Raw genomic sequence first — 20,162 nt, 5'->3', positions numbered from 1 at the left:
AAATAAATAAATAAATAAATAAATAAATAAATAAATAAATAAATAAATAAATAAAAGCTGGCCTTTGTGCCTGCGGCAGTCCCGGAAACTGGAAGAGCTGGTCTTCCATTTTCCTGCCTGCGCATGCGTGACGGCCAGCTGATCGGCACGTGTACATGCGTGGCAGTAACCGGAGGACTTGTTTGCCAGTGCGCATGCACATGCCAGAACCCGGAAGTAACTTATCTGGCATGCTTATGCCCCCTGGGCAGCTCCTCTTCTTGTTCACAGCCCAGATGAGCACGTACGCGCACGAAGTGTAAGCGTGCAAAGGGCTCCTTTTTCGGCACTTGGTCCCGAAAAGGTTCGCCGTCACTGCATTGTACTGTGCCAAACCAAACCTTCCTTTCTCAAAATGTGTGAATTCAGTGAGCCAGACTGGGTGTCTCTAGCAACTTGGACATTCAAACTTTGCATTCAAAGTGCGAAGTTCATTCATGGTGAAGGACAGAAGCAGGTTTCAGCAGATTCTGACCAGTTCTGGAGAACCGGTAGTGGGAATTTTGAGGAGTTCGGAGAGAACCAGCCAATACCACCTCTGACTGACCCCGCTCCCATCTATTCTCTGCCTCCTGAGTCCCAGCTGATTGGAAGGAAATGGGGATTTTGCAGTATCCTTCCCCTGGAGTGGGAAGGGAATGGAGATTTTACAGTAGCCTTCCCCTGCCACCCCTACCAAGCCACACCCACCAAGCCACACCCACCGAACTGGTAGTAAAAAAAATTTGAATCCCACCACTGGAACCCTCACCACATTTCTGACATCAATACAATTGAACATGTCCAGAAATATTTTACAAGAAGAGTTCTTCACTCCTCTGAAAACAACAAAGTACCTTATCCCACCAGACTTGAAATCCTAGGCTTAGAAAACTTAGAACTCCATCGCCTTCGACAAGACCTAAGTTTAACTCATAGAATCATCTATTGTAATGTCCTTCCTGTTAAAGACTACTTCAGCTTTAGTTGCAATAATTCAAGAGCAACCAATAGATTTAAACTTAATGTTAACCGCTTTAATCTAGATTGCAGAAAATATGACTTCTGTAACAGAATCATCAGTGCTTGGAACACTTTACCTGACTCTGTTGTCTCTTCCCATAATCCCAAAAGCTTTAACCAAAAACTTTCTACTATTGACCTCACCCCATTCCTAAGAGGACTATAAGGGGCGTGCATAAGAGCACAAACGTGCCTACCGTTCCTGTCCTATTGTTTTTTTTCTTATACATATATATGCTTATACTTCCTTATATTTCCTCATATATATGTTTATATACTATATAATCATTTTGTGTGATGCTTATATATATTGTTGTGACAAAATAAATAAATAAAATAAATAAACCCTGAGAAAGGGACTAGGCTGCCCACTCAAGAGAGTTTCAGGCAGTTTTACAGTCCTGTTTGGAGACAGTGGGGGGACTGAAACGGAGACCTTCTGCAAGCTGGCCGACATGTGTCCCTTAGCACTTAGCCGTGGCCCCCTCCTCTTGGCTGGTTAAGGAGCAGCAAGGTATGAAATGGGCATCAGGCATCCCGGAGAGAGATGAAGTCAACAGAGCAGAGCGAAGAGACGGGGGAGAAGCTCAGGCTCCCTCCCTCTTGCAATTCGATTCCTTGGGAATAGCTCATATTAATGACTCTCTCCCTATCCCAGAAGCTGAGTGCTTCATCGTTAATGGTGTAAAGAGGAACAATTAAATCCTTGGTAATTAGCATCCATCACCAGCTCACCAGCATCAGTGTGGCTGCAACTATGCTCTCGGGAGGCTAGAGAGCCAGCCTTGCTAGGGGGCGCCCTTGACGCGGCTGCCTTACCCCCCGACAGCCACTAGGCGGCTTTCTCTGGAAGGGAAAACTTGCAATGGGGCAATTGCTGGTGGGAAATACGGTAGGTTGGAGGGGGGGCGGAGCAAAAGTAAGGTTTGCCATGAGCCACGCAACAATGTTTGGATATTCTTCTCCATTGGCAGGAATGGAAATGGTGAGCTAGGCAGCTTCATGGCTGATGAAAGGGCTGAGGCTGATTTCCTGGAAGACGGAATTTGGTCTGTTCTCACATTCACAGAGGCTATTTTTAGATGAGTGCATAACATATGAATTTTTTTATATGTAGGCAACCATTAGGCGTGGTCAACAGTCCCTGTGGATCATAGATAGATAGATAGATAGATAGATAGATAGATAGATAGATAGATAGATAGATAGATAGATAGATAGATAGATAGATAGATAGATAGATAGATAGATAGATAGATAGATAGATAGATAGATAGATAGATAGACGTATGTACGTACATAGATAGGTCAGTAGGTAGATGTAGGTAGATCGATAGACAGAGAGAGCTAGGTAGATAGATAGATGTAAGTAGGTAGATAGATAGGTAAGTAGGTAGATAGATAGATGATAGATAGATAGATAGATAGATAGATAGATAGATAGATAGATAGATAGATAGATATAGACAGATAGACAGACAGAGGTAGGTAGGTAGGTAGATAGATAGATAGTAGATAGAAGATAGATAGATAGATAGATAGATAGATAGACAGACAGACAGACAGACAGACAGACAGACAGACAGACAGACAGTCAGACGGACGTACATAGGTAGGTTGGTAGGTAGATGTAAGTAGATAGCTAGATAGACAGAGGTGGGTAGGTAGGTAGGTAGATAGATGCAGGTAGCTAGGTAGATAGATCGGTAAGTAGATAGATATAGACAGACAGACAGAGGTAGGTAGGTAGGTAGATAAAGGTAGGTAGATAGACCGACAGACAGACAGATAGAGGTAGGTAGGTAGATAGATAGGTAGGTAGATATAGACAGACAGACAAAGGTAGGTAGGTAGATGGAGGTAGGTAGGTAGGTAGATAGGTAGATATAGACAGACAAAGAGAGGTAGGTAGGTAGATAGATGTAGATAGATAGACAGACAGACAGAGGTAGGTAAGTAGGTAGGTAGATATAGACAGATAGACAGACAGACAGACAGAGGTATGTAGGTAGATAGAGGTAGGTAAGTAGGTAGGTAGGTAGGTAGGTAGGTAGGTAGATAGATAGATAGATAGATAGATAGATAGATAGATAGATAGATAGATAGATAGATATAATGTAAAGCTGATATCCTACCAAATGCCAGCCTCTCATGTTATTAATTGTTGTTGCTATTGATTGATCCTCTGCCTTTTTTCCAGGAGCCAAATGAGGCTTTGCAAGACAGATTGAGCTGTGAAAGAATGATTAGCCCAAAAGCCCCAGATTGTCCCAAGTCCTAGTCCAATAACTCAACCATTGCCCCACACTGGCATCATATTTCTTTCCCTCTGGGCCTATTTTATTTTGTTCAGTCAACAGATTTACTACATTTTCTGTCTTTTTATTTTTCTAGCAGGAATTATTAAAGGGCAGTGCCAAAAAGATGGCCATCTTTTATTTTCCTCCGTCACAACAAGTTTGCGAGGTAGGTTTTCTACGGTTGAGGACAAATTTGAATCTAGGGCACAGCATGTTAAAACAGTGACATGAATTGATGCTGTCTTCACCAAATCCCACAATTGTATTGTACTACAAGCAGTGGTGAAATCCATTTTTTTTTACTACCGGTTCTGTGAACGTGGCTTAGTGGATGTGGTGTGGCTTGATGGGCGTGGCTATCTAGACCCGTTCCAGTCCGGCTTCCAGCCCGGTTATAGCACGGAGACGGCTTTGGTCGCGTTGGTGGATGACCTCTGGAGGGCCAGGGACAGGGGCTGTTCCTCTGCCTTGGTCCTATTAGATCTTTCAGCGGCTTTTGATACCATCGACCATGGTATCCTGCTGCGCCGGTTGGAGGGATTGGGAGTGGGAGGCACCGTTTATCGGTGGTTCTCCTCCTATCTCTCTGACCGGTCGCAGTCGGTGTTGACAGGGGGGCAGAGGTCGTCCTCGAGGGGCCTCACTTGTGGGGTACCCCAGGGGTCGATTCTCTCGCCTACCCTGTTCAACATCTACATGAAGCCGCTGGGCGAGGTCATCAGTGGGTTCGGGGTGAGTTATCATCTGTACGCTGATGACACTCAGCTGTACTTTTCCACCCCGGACCACCCCAACGAAGCGGTCAAGTGCTGTCCCGGTGCCTGGAAGCCGACGGGTCTGGATGGGGAGAAACAGACTCAAGCTCAATCCCTCCAAGGCGGAGTGGCTGTGGATTCCGGCACCCGGTACAGTCAGCTGCATCCGCAGCTGACTGTTGAAGCAGTTAGTGGCCCCAAAGGAGGTGGTTCGCAACTTGGGCGTCCTCCTGGATGGCGGCTGTCCTTTGAGGAACATCTGGCGGCCGTCACCAGGAGGGCTTTTACCAAGTTCGCTTGGTTCGCCAGTTCGTCCCTTCCTTGACCGGGATGCCTTATGCACGGTCACTCACGCTCTGGTTACGTCTCGGCTGGATTATTGCAATGCTCTCTACATGGGGCTGTCCTTGAGGTGCACCGGAGGCTGCAGTTAGTCAGAATGCAGCTGCGCGAGTGGTAATGGGAGCCGCTCGAGGCTCCCACGTAACACCACTGCTCCGTGGTTGCACTGGCTTCCTGTGGTCTTTCGGGTGCGCTTCAAGATCCTGGTTACCACCTTTAAAGCGCTCCATGGCTTAGGACCCGGTACTTACGAGACCGCCTGCTGTTACCGTATGCCTCCCATCGACCCGTGCGCTCTCACAGAGGGCCTTCTCAGGGTGCCGTCCGCCAAACAATGTCGGCTGGCGGCTCCCAGGGGTAGGACCTTCTCTGTGGGAGCACCGACGCTCTGGAACGAACTCCCCCCTGGCTTACGTCAAGTTCCTGATCTTCGGACCTTCCGTCGTGAGCTAAAAACATACTTATTTACTCAAGCAGGACTGGCATAAATAGTTGATTTTAAATTGGGGTTTTAGAGATTTTAAACATGTGTAAATTTTTTAAATTTTTTAAATTATCGGCCATTTATTAATAGTTTCTTTTAATTTCTTTTAATTGTATATATTCTGTATTTTATTTCGGCTGTACACCGCCCTGAGTCCTTCGGGAGAAGGGCGGTATAAAAATCTAATAAAATAAATAAATAAATAAAATAGGTGGGCATTTTGCAAGGATATTGCAAAATCTCCATTCCCACCCCACTCCAGGGGAAGGATACTGCAAAATCCCCATTCCCTCCCCACTCCTGGGGGAAGGATATTGCAAAAACTTCATTCTCACCCCAGTCTGGGACCAGCCAGAGTATTTGCCAGTTCTCCGAACTACTCAGAATTTCCGCTACGGGTTCTCCAGAACCTGTCAGAACCTGCTAGATTTCATCCCTGACTACAAGGTCTAAATATATGAGTTATAGCATCTATGTGATGATATCATTCTACTTGTGTCATCCTTGCCTGCCCCAAGCGCCCCCCCCTCCCCCGGGCACCATGAATCCAGCCAGGTCTATCTTGTTTTTCTTCCCATCGTAAACCTGATGCCAGGGTGGATGGGCCACCTACATAGATAAAAGAAAAATTGTGGCATGGAAATAGGAGGTGCTGATGGAAAGGACCGGAAAACACGGTATGGAACTGACTTTCTCACCTTCTTCAGGTAAATCCTGAGTCTCCTCAATTAGCTGTTCTGATACCTTTATGAATCAAAAAGGTAGATCCTTTATGAATCAAGAAAACCTCACCAGAAAAACGTTAGGTTTGAAAAATGCATTTTCTGGAGTAGTGGAATAAAATGATCAAGGAATCCCCCAAAAAGGTAGATTTATTTATTTATTTGTATTTATGTAAAACCGATTTTACAGACAAAGTTGCTACATTTTCTGGGAGATCTCCTACTCTCAGAACTTCCAGGTATGCAATGGTGGGATTCAGCCGGTTCGCACCTATTCGGGAGAACCGGTTGTTAATTTTCTAAGCAGTTCGGAGAAACGATAGTTGGAAGAAATCTTGTTTTGTTTTGTTTTTTGTTTTTTTTAATAAGCTTTTTATTTATAACACAACACAACGTAACAAACACAAAACACATAACATACATTCCGTTTTTACAACTGTTTCATACCGGTGAAAGGGGAGAAACAATAAGTGCAAGATGTATGTAAGATAGTGTATAAAATGTATAAATTTAATATTATGAGTTAGGAATTATGGAGTAATAAGGGATAATGGGACAAGAATGTTATAAATATTATAAGGGGAATTGGGAGAAAATGTAAATATTAGGAGATCACCGCTACGACATCTTATTTTGTTTTTTTCCACTTTACAGGGCTAATCCTGTAAGGAAGACAGGAAGGGAACATTCTGGTGTTATTTCTAGCCTAATCTTTATTGCCCTGTTTACAGAAACTGCCTCTCTGGTTAATCCTTACTACATTGTAACAGCTAAAGCGAAGCGCCCATCGATGTGGAGTGATGTTGAGTTGGCCATGCCCACATGGTCACATGACCACCAAACCACGCCCATCCAGCTGGTCATTAGGGCAGAGAACTGGTTGTTAAATTATTTGAATCCCACTGCAGGTATGCATTTTGGAAGGTTTGGGCAGAGGGGAGGGGCAACTGAAGGTGTGGATGATTATTCAACAAAAGCAACAACTTTTGGAAGCTGGATCTCCAAAACCATCTGAGAAGGAGAGATTATATTTGCCTTCCCAGGGAGGGTATATCTTAGTTGCATCTGCATTTAAACCTGCTGTACCCCAGTTGGGATAACATGGTTTATTCAAACTACATTTGTGAAACCTGCCGAACCATAGAAGCCTTGTATGGCACATGAATCCAGCTAGTCTGGTTTTTCAACAGGCTTGCCTAAAACCAACCGATAGTAGTTTATCCAATAAACTATGTTTAAGCTAACCACTGCTCCTGGACAGAACGCCATAAAGGACAGTGTATGGATCAGCTTGCCTTCCGAAGTTGTGGGCGCTCCATCCCTGGAGGTTTTTAAGAAGAGACCGGACAGGCAGTTGTCTGAAATGGTACAGGGTCTCCTGCCTGAGTAGCGGGTAGGACTAGAAGATCTCTAAGGTCCCTTCCAGCTGTATTCTGACATATGGCTGGTCAAGCAGAAGCCTCCCCAGCTTCCCCGATCAGAGCATCGAACCTGGTTCTTTCAGCTGAAATCTGTGATTTGTTCCTGCCATGAATTTCACTCACTATATAGGGAACTTTGGCCAGTGTGTTGAGAAAGGTAGGAGCCTATCTTGGACGCATGACCAAGCTTAGGAAGGATTGCATCACTGCAGAAAGTTAGACGACTGGGAATCTCTATGGACAGGCAGCCGGCAATGTTGGAAGCGGAATATCTGGCTTCAACTCTATCTTGGGCTCCCCCAGTGGCCCGCTACCTTTCCCTCTCTTGCCTTCCCTTCCCCGGTCCGGCGGTGACATTCAGGGGCGTCCCCCACCACCCTCCAACCCCTGTGCATGTGCAGAGTGCTTCCCACCTCCGCGCAGAGCAGAGAAGGCAACCCAATCGCGCTCTTCCCTCCCCCCCCCCGCCCCGCCACTTCCCAGCTCCCTCTTTTGAGCAGGACGCAGAGTCATGGATGGGATAGCGGAGGGACCCTGGAAGAGAGGAATCGCTGACGGAGGGGTGGGAGGCTTAGAGAGCCACCACGTTTGGGGAGGGGGCGGAGGAAGACCCCCTTGGAGGCCACCCGGCTGGGGAAAGTAAAGAGGGCGGAACTGAGGCGAGGCATGCAAAGATTCCCCCTCCCCTCTTTTTTTTCCCCTACGGAAGACCCCCCCCCTCTCCCCCAGAGGCTATTTTTGAGGGGGCTTCGGGGAAGGGCACCAGGGAGGGATCTCTCTGGGTTTCCCCAGCCCTTTGCGTGGACGGGGAGGGGAGGGGGGGCTCCCCTTCTCCCCAGCCCTGCTGCAGTAACAAAGAGCCCCTCATAAATCAGCAGCGCCCCTCACTCCCCCCCACCCCACCGCTAGACCTTCCCACCAGCCCCTCCATCCCTCCCACCCATTGGTGGTCCCCCATCGGCCTCATTTGCATGCTCCGCCCTTTTCCAAGCCAGCCCCTCTCTCGATTGGTCCACTCGGGGGGCGTCCCGCATCTCTGCCCAACTGTCTGTCAAAATTTTCAAGCCCTTCGGTAGCTTTCTCTCTCTCTCTCTCTCTCTCTCCCCTCCTCCTCCTCCTCCTCCTCCTCCCCCCCCCTTATGAGATGCAGCAAGGCTGGCGGGTTGAATGCGAGAGCCAGCCCGTACCTTCCTCCGCCGTTCCCCCCCATCCCCTCTTTTCTGCCGCTCCTCCTGCCGCGGCTGCAGAATTCCCCCTCATCTCCATCCAGGACCATAACCGGAGAGATGAACCACGTCCTGCTGGAAGCGCTGCTCTTCAAGATGAGCATCCTTTTGCTTTCGCAAGGTACCACCATCCCCATCGGGCGCCGGGGGTCGGGATGGGTGGGGGGAGAACCCGAGGGGGTGGGGGTAGGGGAAGCCGGGTGTTTGTGTGTTTGTGTATGTTTGTGTATATACGTGTATGTGTGTGCGGGGTGTGGGGGGGAAAGAGGGTCCAGCCGAGCCTGGGAGCGAGCGAAGTCGTGCGCGGACGGAATACCCAATGCGTCTCTCTGGGCGCACACACGCGTGGGGTTCGTGGGGGGAAATATGCGCGCGCGCCGCCGCCGCCGCCGCCGCTGCCGCCGGCGGGAATCACAACAGGGTTGCGTGCCCACGAAGGGAGCGCAACCTTACCTCTGCATCTGGGTACCCGGCGAGGTACCCTAGATTTATACCCCCCCTGCCTGCCGGCTCAGCTCTGGGGTCTGCGCCTTTCCTTGAGGTCTCGCTGCCCGCTCTGCAGATTGGTGGTCACGTTGGGTGTCACGGCTGCATGCCTTTTGGAAACCCCCCCTCCTCCCCACTTCTCTCCCCCCCCCATCTCCTCCCTCCCTCCCTCGGCAGAGATGTCACAACAACTGCAGGCGTGCTGTAGGAATGCACAATTGTGCCCCCCTCTCCGATGAATATTCATGGGGAGGGAGAGCTTTCGTGGAAAAGCGCGGCGTGCCTGTCAGCTAACCTCACTCTGGCGCTCGGATGTGGCTTTTTCCCTGCCTGCCTGCCTGCCCGTGGGCGGCGGGTGGAAAGATCAGACCCGGCTTGGGAGCAAAGACCTGTAAAAAGGGTCTCCGGCGCTGGGGGCTGCCCGAAGAGAAACGGGAAGGGGAAACGCGCTGTCGGGAGGAGGAGAGAGCGCTTTGCGACGGTCTAGGTTAGGGACTCCCTGCTGGATGAAGTCGTCTGTTTGGGGGAAAATCCAGAGCAAAGAAAAAAAAAAAAGGCGGTGGGGGGGGGGGTGGGAGAGAAAAGAAGGCAGTTGTGTAATGTGCAGCAGGACTCAGGATGAGAGTTGTAGGGAGGAAGCGCTGGAAGAACGAAACCTAACGTTTCTGATGCTTGGAGAAACGTAGAGAAATCAGGCTAGAACCCCAAAAGAGAGATGGAAAATGGGAGGGAGGGGGCTCTATGTTGCAAAGGGGCGATGAGGTCTGCAAAGCTCCCAGGAGAAGTGTTACACATGCTTACCTGGAAGTTAGGCCTGTAGTAGTAGTGCCATCAGTAGTGGTGTTCACACCATATCCTTAACTGAGACAATTGCAAACTTCCCAGTCCCAGTCTACACGATACCTGAAGCTGCTGTGGTTTTAACCTTGATGGGTCTGAAGGATTTTTTTTGTGGGGGGGGGAGGGCAGGGGCGGTGTAGGTTAGTGTATTGTGTGAACTCAGACCCGGGTGCTGTTGTACAAACCTGGAAAAGTAGGTTATTTCAGGAGGCAGGAAAAGATTGCTACGTGAACTTCACCGCTGGATTTCCTATCTCCTGCCCTTCCAACTCCACATCTCCTGGGGTAAATCTCAAACCAAGCAGACCAAGGAGGTCTCCGGAAGCAGACAGATTTGTTATCCTCATAGGCATGACAACAACACAACGGTTGACATGCACAATGGTACCATTGCAGGTTCCTGGGATTGGCTTAAGATTAGGTTCCACTAATTGGCTGATTAGTGCCTTGAATTTGCTGAGGTGCAGAATTCCCCAATTCTAAGGTCAGGTTTTTTTTTTTTAAATGCCAGGAGTGGCTTTCCTAATTTCACGACAGCAAAAAGAAATCTGGTGGACCTGACCAAAGATCTATTTCCCCACCCCCACCCTCAAATAATCGTAGCGAGACATCTGCTTGTCTGTTTTTCCCCCTGCCATTTGTCATTTGAAGATAGAGCATCCCTGAATGGAGAGGTTCCACGGGGTTATAAAACCCAGCGGCTTTGAACCGATCTGCCTTTTCTTGAATCTCCCTAATCGTTTCCTAAAGCCCATTTACCAAGTGGTAATCTTAGTCTTCTGCAATAATAATACCCTGTAGTAACGGATTTGAAGGAGTAATTCTGGGTGATTCATTTCGCGCTTTCTGGAGGCAACTGCCAAGCGATTTAACTCCGAGCATCTGAGATCTGGTTCCTGGAAGAAGAAGAAAAAAAAAAGTGGAAAAAAAAGAAAACAGAATTCTCTTTTTCCGGATTTACAAGTGGCATGACAGCAAATGTTGATGTTGGTAATGTTTTTCCCTGAGCATCCTTGCCTGGGCCTCTGTTGATGCTGAAGTTCTGTTTTTAGCATTGCTCAGTTTGATCACTCTTGCAGATGGTTGATTGGCATTCTTAGCATGTACGAGCAAGAGTCTTGTGGAACCTTGAAGATGAGCAGAATTCCTCTTGGCATCTGCTTTCCTTGGCTGGCTCTTATGGCACCAGCTGTCAGATACATCTGATGGTAAAGTTGCTTGCTTTTTAAGAGGCCACAGGCTTGTTTGCTCCTGCTGCATACAACTCTGTTCTGGAAAGTTCAGACCAAAGAAACCTAGAAGGCCTCCTCCAATAGTTCCTGGTCGAGGTGGAGAAGGTCCAGAGAAGGTCTGAGGGGTTTTGTGCATGGACAGGATGTGTTCTAATGCCCACCTCCTTTGGAGAGCCGAGGGTTTTCATTGGCTGGTTGTGTGGCAGGCCTTTTTTCTTGGTGCCACATCAGTGGTGTCATCACACTGAGCAGTTCTATTGGCAGAGCTGGATCTGGGGAGCTTCGATCTCAGTATGAGTGGCAGCGCAGGGAGCTGGTAAATCTGGAAGTGTTGTGGTTGAGTGCGGAGGAGGACTGGCATCATTGGACTGAGACAAGGTAATGAGAAGTCCAAGTGTGGGACTGCCAACCTTGTTCTGCCTACTGGAGCAGTCAGATGACTCTTCAGCACAATTCAATTCAAAAGCCAGAATCGAAAACCTGCGTGTCTTGGAGAGAGGTCAGAATGATGTCAACGTGGGCTTGAGGATCAGTTTTGGCCTTCAGTAGAGGGCTACGGTGGGACGTGGTGGCTCAGTGGCTAAGACACTGAGTTTGTCGATCGAAAGGTCGGCAGTTCAGCGGTTCGAATCCCTAGTGCTGCCGAGTAATGGGGTGAGCTCCCGTTACTTGTCCCAGCTTCTGCCAACCTAGCAGTTTCAAAAGCATGTAAAAAATGCAAGTAGAAAAATAGGGACCACCTTTGGTGGGAAGGGAACAGTGTTCCGTGCACCTTTGGCGTTGAGTCATGCCGGCCACATGACCACGGAGACGTCTTCGGACAGCGCTGGCTCTTCGGCTTTGAAACGGAGATGAGCACTGCCCCCTAGAGTCAGGAATGACTAGCACATATGTGCGAGGGGAACTTTTACCTTTAGAGGGCTACTGTACAGAGGGGGCCTTGAAGAAGGAATGTAGGAACAGTGATGGGAAAATAAGGAGGAACTTTGTTTTACGAAAAGGCTGGAAATGATAAAGGAACTCAGATTTGTTTAATATCCAGGTAGTTTTCGATTTACGTCTGAAGTTCAATGCCCCCCCCAAAAAAGATACTTATGACATGACTTCAAAGTTACGATGTACACCAGGGGTGAAATGCTCCTGGATCGGACCGGACCGCATGAAACGCAGAAATGCTTGAAACCAATTGAGATCAATATTGTGACAGAATCTGAGTCCAGGTTTGCAGATTAGGGATCCCTTAATCAGAGGAGCAAAGTAGCAGGGCCTCCGAAACAGGTTCCTTGAAAAGACTTCACTTTTACTCCAAGGCTACGCTGTCCTGACAAGAGGCAACAGCAACAAACTGGAGAGGAAGAAGCTCTTTTTCAAATAGTTCAGGGGTTCGGCAACCCGTGGCTCTGGAGCCGCATGTGGCTCTTTCATCCCTCTGCTGCGGCTCCCTGTTGCTGGTCGGCTCCACAATTGATAGGGCTTTCGGTTAGGGACAGGTAGAGGAAAAAGGACGCTGTGCTAGGAAGAGACTCTATGGTGGGGGAACTGGACTTCCGGTCGGCTCCAGAATTGAATGGGGGGCTTCCGGTTAGGAACTTTGTGGCTCTTTGAGTGTTTAAGGTTGCCGACCCCTGGTTTAGGTTATGAGAATATTTCTTAGTCTCTCTGGGGAAAGCAGAAGGTACGTTGCCCAGCATTTAGTTTCCTAATAGCGGCTGGACAGATGTTTTGGGGAAGTAAATAGGACCTAAAGCCGAGTGCCATCCTCTGTTATTGTCAGGTACACCAGATGGGCACTTGGCAACCGGCATGAATTTAACAATGGTTGAGAATGATGTCCTGGGGTTGTGTGGATCGCCATTGGTGACCTTCCCAGCTGGCTTCTCAGAAGCAAAATCAATGGGGAAAGCGGAATTCGCTTAACGATCACGTGTTTCACGTAACGACTGCGGTGGTTCATTTAACAACCGTGGCGGCAAGAAAAAAAAGGTTATAAAATCGGGCATGACTCATTGCATAGCAATGGAAATTCTAGCCCCTCTTGTGGCTGTAAGTTGAAGGGACGGAGGGAGGGGGAGAGAGAGAGAGGAAAGAGAGAGAGAGAGGAAAAAGAGAGCGAGAGGAAAAGAGAGAGAGAGAGGAAAAAAGACAGAGGAAAAACAGAGAGAGAGAAAAGAGAGAGAGAAGAAAAGAGAGAGAAAGAGGGCAAAGGAGAGGAAAGAGAGAGAGAGAGAGAGGAAAAACAAAGAGAAAAGAGGGAGAGAGGAAAAAGAGAGAGAGAAAGGACAAAGGAGAGAAAGAGAGAGGAGGAGAAAAGGAGGGGAAGAGAGAGAGGAAAAACACACAGAGAAGAAAAACAGAGAGAGAGAAGAAAAAGAGAGAGAGAGGAAAAAGAGAAAGAGAAAGAGGACAAAGGAGAGAGGAAAGAGAGAGAAAGAGGAGAAACAGAGAGAGGAAAGAGAGGGGGGGAAAGAGATAGAGGAAAAACACACAGAGAAGAAAAACAGAAAGAGAGAGAGAGAGGACAAAGGCGAGAGAGAGAGAGAGATTTTGTTCACTTCATCACTATAAATAAATGTAACAATCTCACCTTCCACACATGAAAATTTCTGCAAAATTGTCTTGTTCCTTGAAAGAATTCCTCAGCTTGGTGCCTTTGGGATACACTAGAACTCCCAGCTCCCAGAATTCTCAGCCATCCTGGCTAATCCTGGCTGAGAATCTGGCAGGTCTGCTCCCAGCATTTCTGAAGGGCATCAGATTGGAAAAGTTAAAAGAAATGTAGTTAGAACCAGTTGGGGATATTCACCCTGGTAGCTATACGAAAGAACATCTTGTAATGAATTAAGACATACTATATATATAAATACATATAAAAGAGCTGAGTAAATACTAGAACATCCAACTCGGGAGATTGCAACAACTGTTCTCTTTTCCTTGCAAATAAATTTTGGTAGCCAATTGTCTTCACGGTGCTAAATGAGAACTGCTGGGCGGGGTGGGGGGAGAGGAAAGAAAAAAGGGTCAAGAGAATTTTTCTGCAGTGCATTAATCTCACCAACCAATATTTGTTTGAGCAGTGGGAAATGAATAGCAAAGCTGAGCAGGACGTCCGTATCGCAGAAGGTGGAGAGAGAGATGTCTCGTTGCTTTATTTGTTGAAGTGGAATAAATTACACGTCGCAAATGCGTTCTTCTTTAAGCTGGTGAAGAGTTGGGAGAGTCCAACCTGGGTTGATTCAATTCATTCCCATGATTCCGTGTAGGGCCTTAGGACATTGCAAGCTACAGAAATCCACGATGACAATAACCAGATAAGCTGATCAGCACAATTTAGATCGCCAAGTGGAACAAATGTGACTCCTTGCAATTAATCAGATTGCCTAGTACAGATTTGTGATGATACCGATCAACAGCACTTTCTTAGAGAGATCCCAGGTTGTGGGCTAATTTAATTACAAAGCCTGTGCTATTTTTTTTTCCTGCCTCTCTCTCTCTCTCCCTTCCTCTCTGTCTCCTCTCTCTCTCTCTCTCTCTTCTCTCTCTCCCCCTCCCTCCCTCTCTCTCCTCTCTTTCTCTCCCTTCCTCTCTCCTCTCTCTGTCTGTCTGTCTGTCTCTCCTCTCTCTCCCTCCCTCTCTCTCCTCTCTTTCTCTCCCTTCCTCTCTCCTCTCTCTCTCTGTCTGTCTCTCTCTCTCTTTCCTCTCCTCTCCTTCTCTCTCCCTTTCTCTCTCCTCCTCTCTCTCTCTCTCTCTGTCTGTCTGTCTCTCCTCTCTCTCCCTCCCTCCCTCTCCTCCCTTTCTCTCCCTCCCTCTCTCTCTTCTCTCTCTCTGTCTCTCTCTCTGTCTCTCTTTCTCTCCCTCTTTCCTTTCTCTCTCCCTCTCTCTCCCTCCCTTTCTCTCTCCTCCCTCTCTCTCTCTCTCTCTCTCTCTCTCCCCCTCCCTCCCTCCCCCTCCCCTTGTATTGGGTCTAGTGGTTAAAGGCTAGAAATCAGGAGACTGTGAATTTTAGTCCTGCTTTAGGCGCAAAGCCATCTGGGTGACCTTGGGCCAGTTCACTTTCTCTCACCTCCAGGAAGGAGACAATGGCAACCTCCTTCCAAAACTCTTGCCAAGAAAATTGATGGGATTCGTCCATGCAGCCATTAGAAGACAAGATTGATTTGTAGGCATAAAAAAAGAAAAAAAGAAAAGAAAAATCCATACAATTAATATAACGAAATGCTGCTGTGCTTGAGAATCCAAAACCTGAGGATGAATTAAAAAGCTGTAATCAAAGACTTTGTATGTTTGTTTGTTTTTTTAAAATAGTCAAGTTTGAGCAAGTTTTTCTCATTGGTCAATACATTCCGCCTAATGAATAGATGCTGTTTCTGTGGACGGGACACAAATATACGCTTTGATCCCACTTCTTGACCTCTTGGCCTTTTTTTGTGTGCGAAGTTTGAAGGAACAATTCCAAGACCCTTTGGCCGAAAGTGTTTAGAAACTATTTTCAGACTTTCCCAGTGAACAAAGGAAGATCGGAGATAACCCAGGAGGTCCTGGGAATGTTGGCCGTTAAATTTACATAGGGGCCCCTATTCCAAGACTTAAATTTGATTCAGTTCTGACTGCTGGGATCACATTCCACCTTCTGAATCTTCCACTTCAAATAGGGGGAAACAGAGGTGGGTTTCAGCAGGTTCTGACCAGTTCTGGAGAACCGGTAGCGGAAATTTTGAGTAGTTCAGAGAACCGGTAGTAAAAATTCTTACTGGCCCCACCCCCATCTATTCTCTGCCTCCCTAGTCCCAGCTGATTGGGAGGAAATGGGGATTTTGCAGTATCCTTCCTCCAGAGTGGGGTGGGAATGGAGATTTTACAGTATCTTTCCCCGCCATGCCCACCAAGCCATGCTACACCCACCATGCCACGCCCACCAAGCCACACCTACAGAACCGGTAGTAAAAAATTTTGAAACCCACCACTGGGGGGAAATCCCTTTCCTGAGATGACTTCTGGGAGATAAAGGTCCTGTGGGAGGTTTAATATATATATTAAATATATATATGGCGTATTCGGGTCTTTTTCCGTGTAAGGTTGAGAGTATCTTGGCGACGTTTCAGTGAGGTCTCACTCGTCATCTTCAGGCTGGTTCTTTCGGCTTCGTGCTTGTGCGAGCAAAGCGTGGTCGGAGCTGCCGTCTCTCTATAACTGGTGGGGAGGTGGGGAGTGTGGCTGTGAGCGGGTTGGTTGGCTGTGTGGTTGCATCTTGAGATATATATATATATATATATTTTGAAGGATGTCCTCCAACATAGCATGAGCTAGTATTTTGTGAATGGTTACCATTGTGAAAATAATGGTCTACGTTTGTGCCTTCTACCCTGGTTTAACCTGCCTCATCCATGCTACTACGCAGGTACTCAAGATCGTGTAGTCAGTGAAGAGATTCGAGTTCCTGAAGGTGATTGATTGATTGTTGATGGGTCGTCAAGTAGGAGTCGGCTCTCAGCAATTCATCAGCATAAATGCCACCATGAAATATCGACCGTTCTTAACTTACAACCGTTCATTTAGTGACTGAAGTTCGAACGGCACTGAAAAAAAGTAACCAGTTCCTGCTCTTTTGCAGCATCATCACATGATCCAAATTTGGGCACTTGGCAACTGACGTGTATCTATGATAATTGCAGCATCCCCAGGATCATTTGATCATCATTTGCTATCTTTCCTGCTAGCGTCTGAGAAGCTTTCAATGTGGGAAGCCAGATCCACTTAATGAGTACATGATTCACTTAACGAGTGCAGTGTTTTTCGCTTTATGTAACAGGTTGTAAATTTTGGGCATGCCTTGCTGAACAATTGCCTTATTTAGCAATGAAAATTGCTGGTCATAAGTTGAGGATTTGGCCGCTGTCATTTTTAATACGCGGTTGAAACTCTGCTAAGGTTAGTGAGGTGGCTATTAGAGCTGTGGTTAGAGGGCAGGAGAAGGGAGGTCAAAGGTCAAGATGGTCACCATTTTGACTTTCTTGACCTCCTCTGTGGGAGCTGCTGTCATTCATCATCTCGCAAATATAGGAAGGAGGTTTATGCCTCGCCTTTTCATCATAGGTTCTTCTGCTTGAGCAGGGGGTTGGACTAGAAGACCTCCAAAGTCCCTTCCAGATTCTATTCTATTCTATTCTATTCTATTCTATTCTATTCTGCTCTGCTCTGCTCTGCTCTGCTCTGCTCTGCTCTGCTCTGCTCTGCTCTACTCTATTTCTATTCTATTTCTATTTCTATTCCTATTATTTCTATTCTATTCTATTCTATTCTATTCTATTCTATTCTATTCTATTCTATTCTATTCTATTCTATTCTATTCTACTGTGGTTGTGCAGTGGTTAGAGTGCTGTATTGCAGGCTACTTCTGCTGACTGCCGGCTGCCTGCAATTTGGCAGGCTCAAGGTTGACTCAGCCGTCCATCCTTCCGAGGTGGGTAAAATGAGGACCCAGACTGTTGAGGGCAATATGCGACTCTGTAAACCGCTTAGAGAGGGCTGTAAAAGCACGGTGAAGTGGTATAGAAGTCTAAATGCTATTGCTATTATCTCTTGTCCCTTTTGTGTATCTTTTTCATCAACAGATCGCTGATTTAAACAGGCTCCGCAACAAGTTCAGGTGACTTCAATTAAGTAACAATCCCAAAGGCCAAAGTTAATTAGCACTAAAGCCGGACTATAGGGCTCTTTTACTGTTTTGAGGAATGGAGTCTTATTTTAATAATCCAGGCATGGAGGGAGTTTTATGGATTGCTGTCCATGATCTGCCTTGGGAACGCTGATCAAATAGGGAAGGATTGCCAGATTCAAAGAATTCACAAAACTGATTGGGGGGCATCCGGATCTCGGGGGTGGGGGTGGGGGGAAACCTCATTCCAAAGAGCCCATGCGGCTACCAATAAGGCATGCTTCCGGAGTCCTAGTAGATGACATTGCTAATTGAAGGCACCCAGAATGCGCCATTCCTGTAAGGCTGAAATGCTGGGGCAGATGTTTTGGGAATGGAATGCAGGTAGTCCATGATTTATGATCTCAATTCAGACCAGACGGGTTGTTAAGTGAGTTTCCTGATTGCTTATTTGTACCCTATGACTATCATTAAGTGTTGTACCTTATGATTCTTGATGAACGTATCTTTTCTTTTATGTACGCTGAGAGCGTATGCACCAAGAAAAATTCCTTGTGTGTCCAATCACACTTGGCCAATAAAAAAAACTGTTCTGTTCTGTTCTGTTCAGCCTTATGACATTTTTACTGCAGTTATTAAGCGAATCGCTGCCCTTGTTAAGTAGAATAGAATAACAGAGTTGGAAGGGACCTTGGAGGTCTTCTAGTCCAACCCCCTGCTTAGGCAGGAAACCCTACGCTCCCAAGTGAATTTGCCAAGTGAATCATATGGCTGTTAAGCAAACGTGGCGTTCCTGTGACTTTGCTTGTTGGAAGCTGACCGGAAAGGTCACAAAAGGGGACTCACGTATGGCTGGGATGCAGCCAACCATCGTAAAAATCCACGTTGCTTGCCAAACTCACAAAATTTGATCACGTGGATGCTATGATGTCAGTAAGTGCGAGGAGCAGTCACAAGCCACTTTTCTCAGGGCCGTTGTAATTTCTAAGAGTCGCTACATAAATTGTTAAAAGCAGTGGTGGGTTTCAATTTTTTTTACTATCGGTTCTGTGGGCGTGGCTTGGTGGGTGTGCCGTGGCTTATGGGTGTGGCTTGGTGGGCATGGCAGGGGAAGGATACTGTAAACTCTCCATTTCCTCCCCATCAGATTGGACTCAGGAGGCAGAGAATAGATGGGGGTGGGGCCAGTCAGAATTTTTACTACCGGTTCTCCGAACTACTCAAATTTTCTGCTGCCGGTTCTCTAGAACTGGTCAGAACCTGCTGAAACCCAACTCTGATTGAAAGTCCAAAGACGATCGGTAACCTCTAAGGCCCTGTTGACCAAACAACACTGAAGTTCACTGCAGTACATTTCAGGAGGAGTCAAATGAATTCAACTGTTTTTTTTTTTTTGAAAAAAAATCTATCATACCTTTAGCTCCTTCTCTTCTGCCTTTGAGAGAGGAACAAAAAAAATAAGGACATTGCTTCCCTTTGCAGACCCCAAAGCTTTACCCTTGATCCACACACACAGCAGTTAACCATTCTTTGTTTAATCATGGCTTATTGAAACAAAAACAAAGTTACTGGCTTCGCAGGATGGGCGAACCAAACAAACCACCAAACTGGGGCTTAAGATGCTGTGGGAAGTTTGCATTTGTGACCTGAATGACTTCTCGGTCTGTCCCATCTATTTTTGCCCACCTTAATGTGGAAAGATTTATTCAGAATTTGGGATAACACAGAAAAGTAACACACGGCCAATCATAGTTCTTGGTTACTGTCTGGCATTATTATGGAGGTTTTTTATTGTGGTTGTCTGGATTTTTTATTTGGGTTATTATTATTATTTATTATTTATTAAATTTTTATACCGCCCTTCTCCCGAAGGACTCAGGGCGGTGTACAGCCAAGGATAAAACTCAATATATTATACAATTAAAACCAGAATTTAAAACAAAGCAATTACAAAAAAGGCCGACATTAAAATTTAAAAATTTAAAACCCTAAAACAATAAAAACCCAGTTTAAAATAGTAAAACTATTATGCCAGTCCCGCTTGAATAAATAAGTGTGTTTTTAGCTCACGCCGAAAGGTCCGAAGATCAGGCACTTGGCGTAAGCCAGGGGGAAGTTCGCTCCAGAGCGTCGGTGCTCCAACAGAGAAGGCCCTGCTCCTGAGGGCCGCCAGCCGACACTGTTTGGCGGACGGCACCCTGAGAAGACCCTCTCTGTGAGAGCGTACGGGTCGGTGGGAGGCATAAGGTAACAGCAGGCGGTCTCGTAACTACCCGGGTCCTAAGCCATGGAGCGCTTTAAAGGTGGTAACCAAAATCTTGAAGCGCACCCGAAAGACCACAGGGTTGTTGTTGTTGTTGTTGTTTGTGAGCTACCCAGGGTTGTGATAACATAATAAAATAAATAAGAATAACCATATGGTCTGACAATAGGATTGAAATGTAATCGGAAAGTCCCTCAAACTACAGGTAGTCCCCAACCTATAACGCTTCATTTAGTGACCGTTCAAAATTACAATGGTACTGAAAAAAAGTGACTTACGACAGTTTTTCACACTTATGACCATTGCAGCATCCCCATGTACGTTAAAATTCAATTGCTTGGCAACGGACTCATGTTTATGATGGTTCCAATGCTTGGGGTCATGCGATCACCTTTTGG

General features: G+C 46.7%; 1 protein-coding gene across 1 annotated transcript in view; it reads left to right on the top strand.

The window, feature by feature from the left end:
• The first annotated feature begins 8,279 nt into the window (after positions 1-8,279).
• Positions 8,280-20,162, top strand: part of IGLON5 (IgLON family member 5) — a 130,328-nt gene continuing 118,445 nt past the window's right edge. The window contains exon 1 of the mRNA XM_058196382.1: positions 8,280-8,412. Within this exon, the coding sequence (XP_058052365.1) occupies positions 8,352-8,412 (61 nt within the window). The 5' untranslated portion in view covers positions 8,280-8,351. The remainder of the gene's footprint in view (positions 8,413-20,162) is intronic.

Source organism: Ahaetulla prasina, chromosome 10 (genome assembly GCF_028640845.1).
Source record: "Ahaetulla prasina isolate Xishuangbanna chromosome 10, ASM2864084v1, whole genome shotgun sequence".
NCBI classification, from domain to species: Eukaryota; Metazoa; Chordata; class Lepidosauria; order Squamata; family Colubridae; genus Ahaetulla; species Ahaetulla prasina.
Note: the sequence above shows the minus strand (reverse complement) of the source record. Positions and strands in the feature narration are given on the sequence as shown.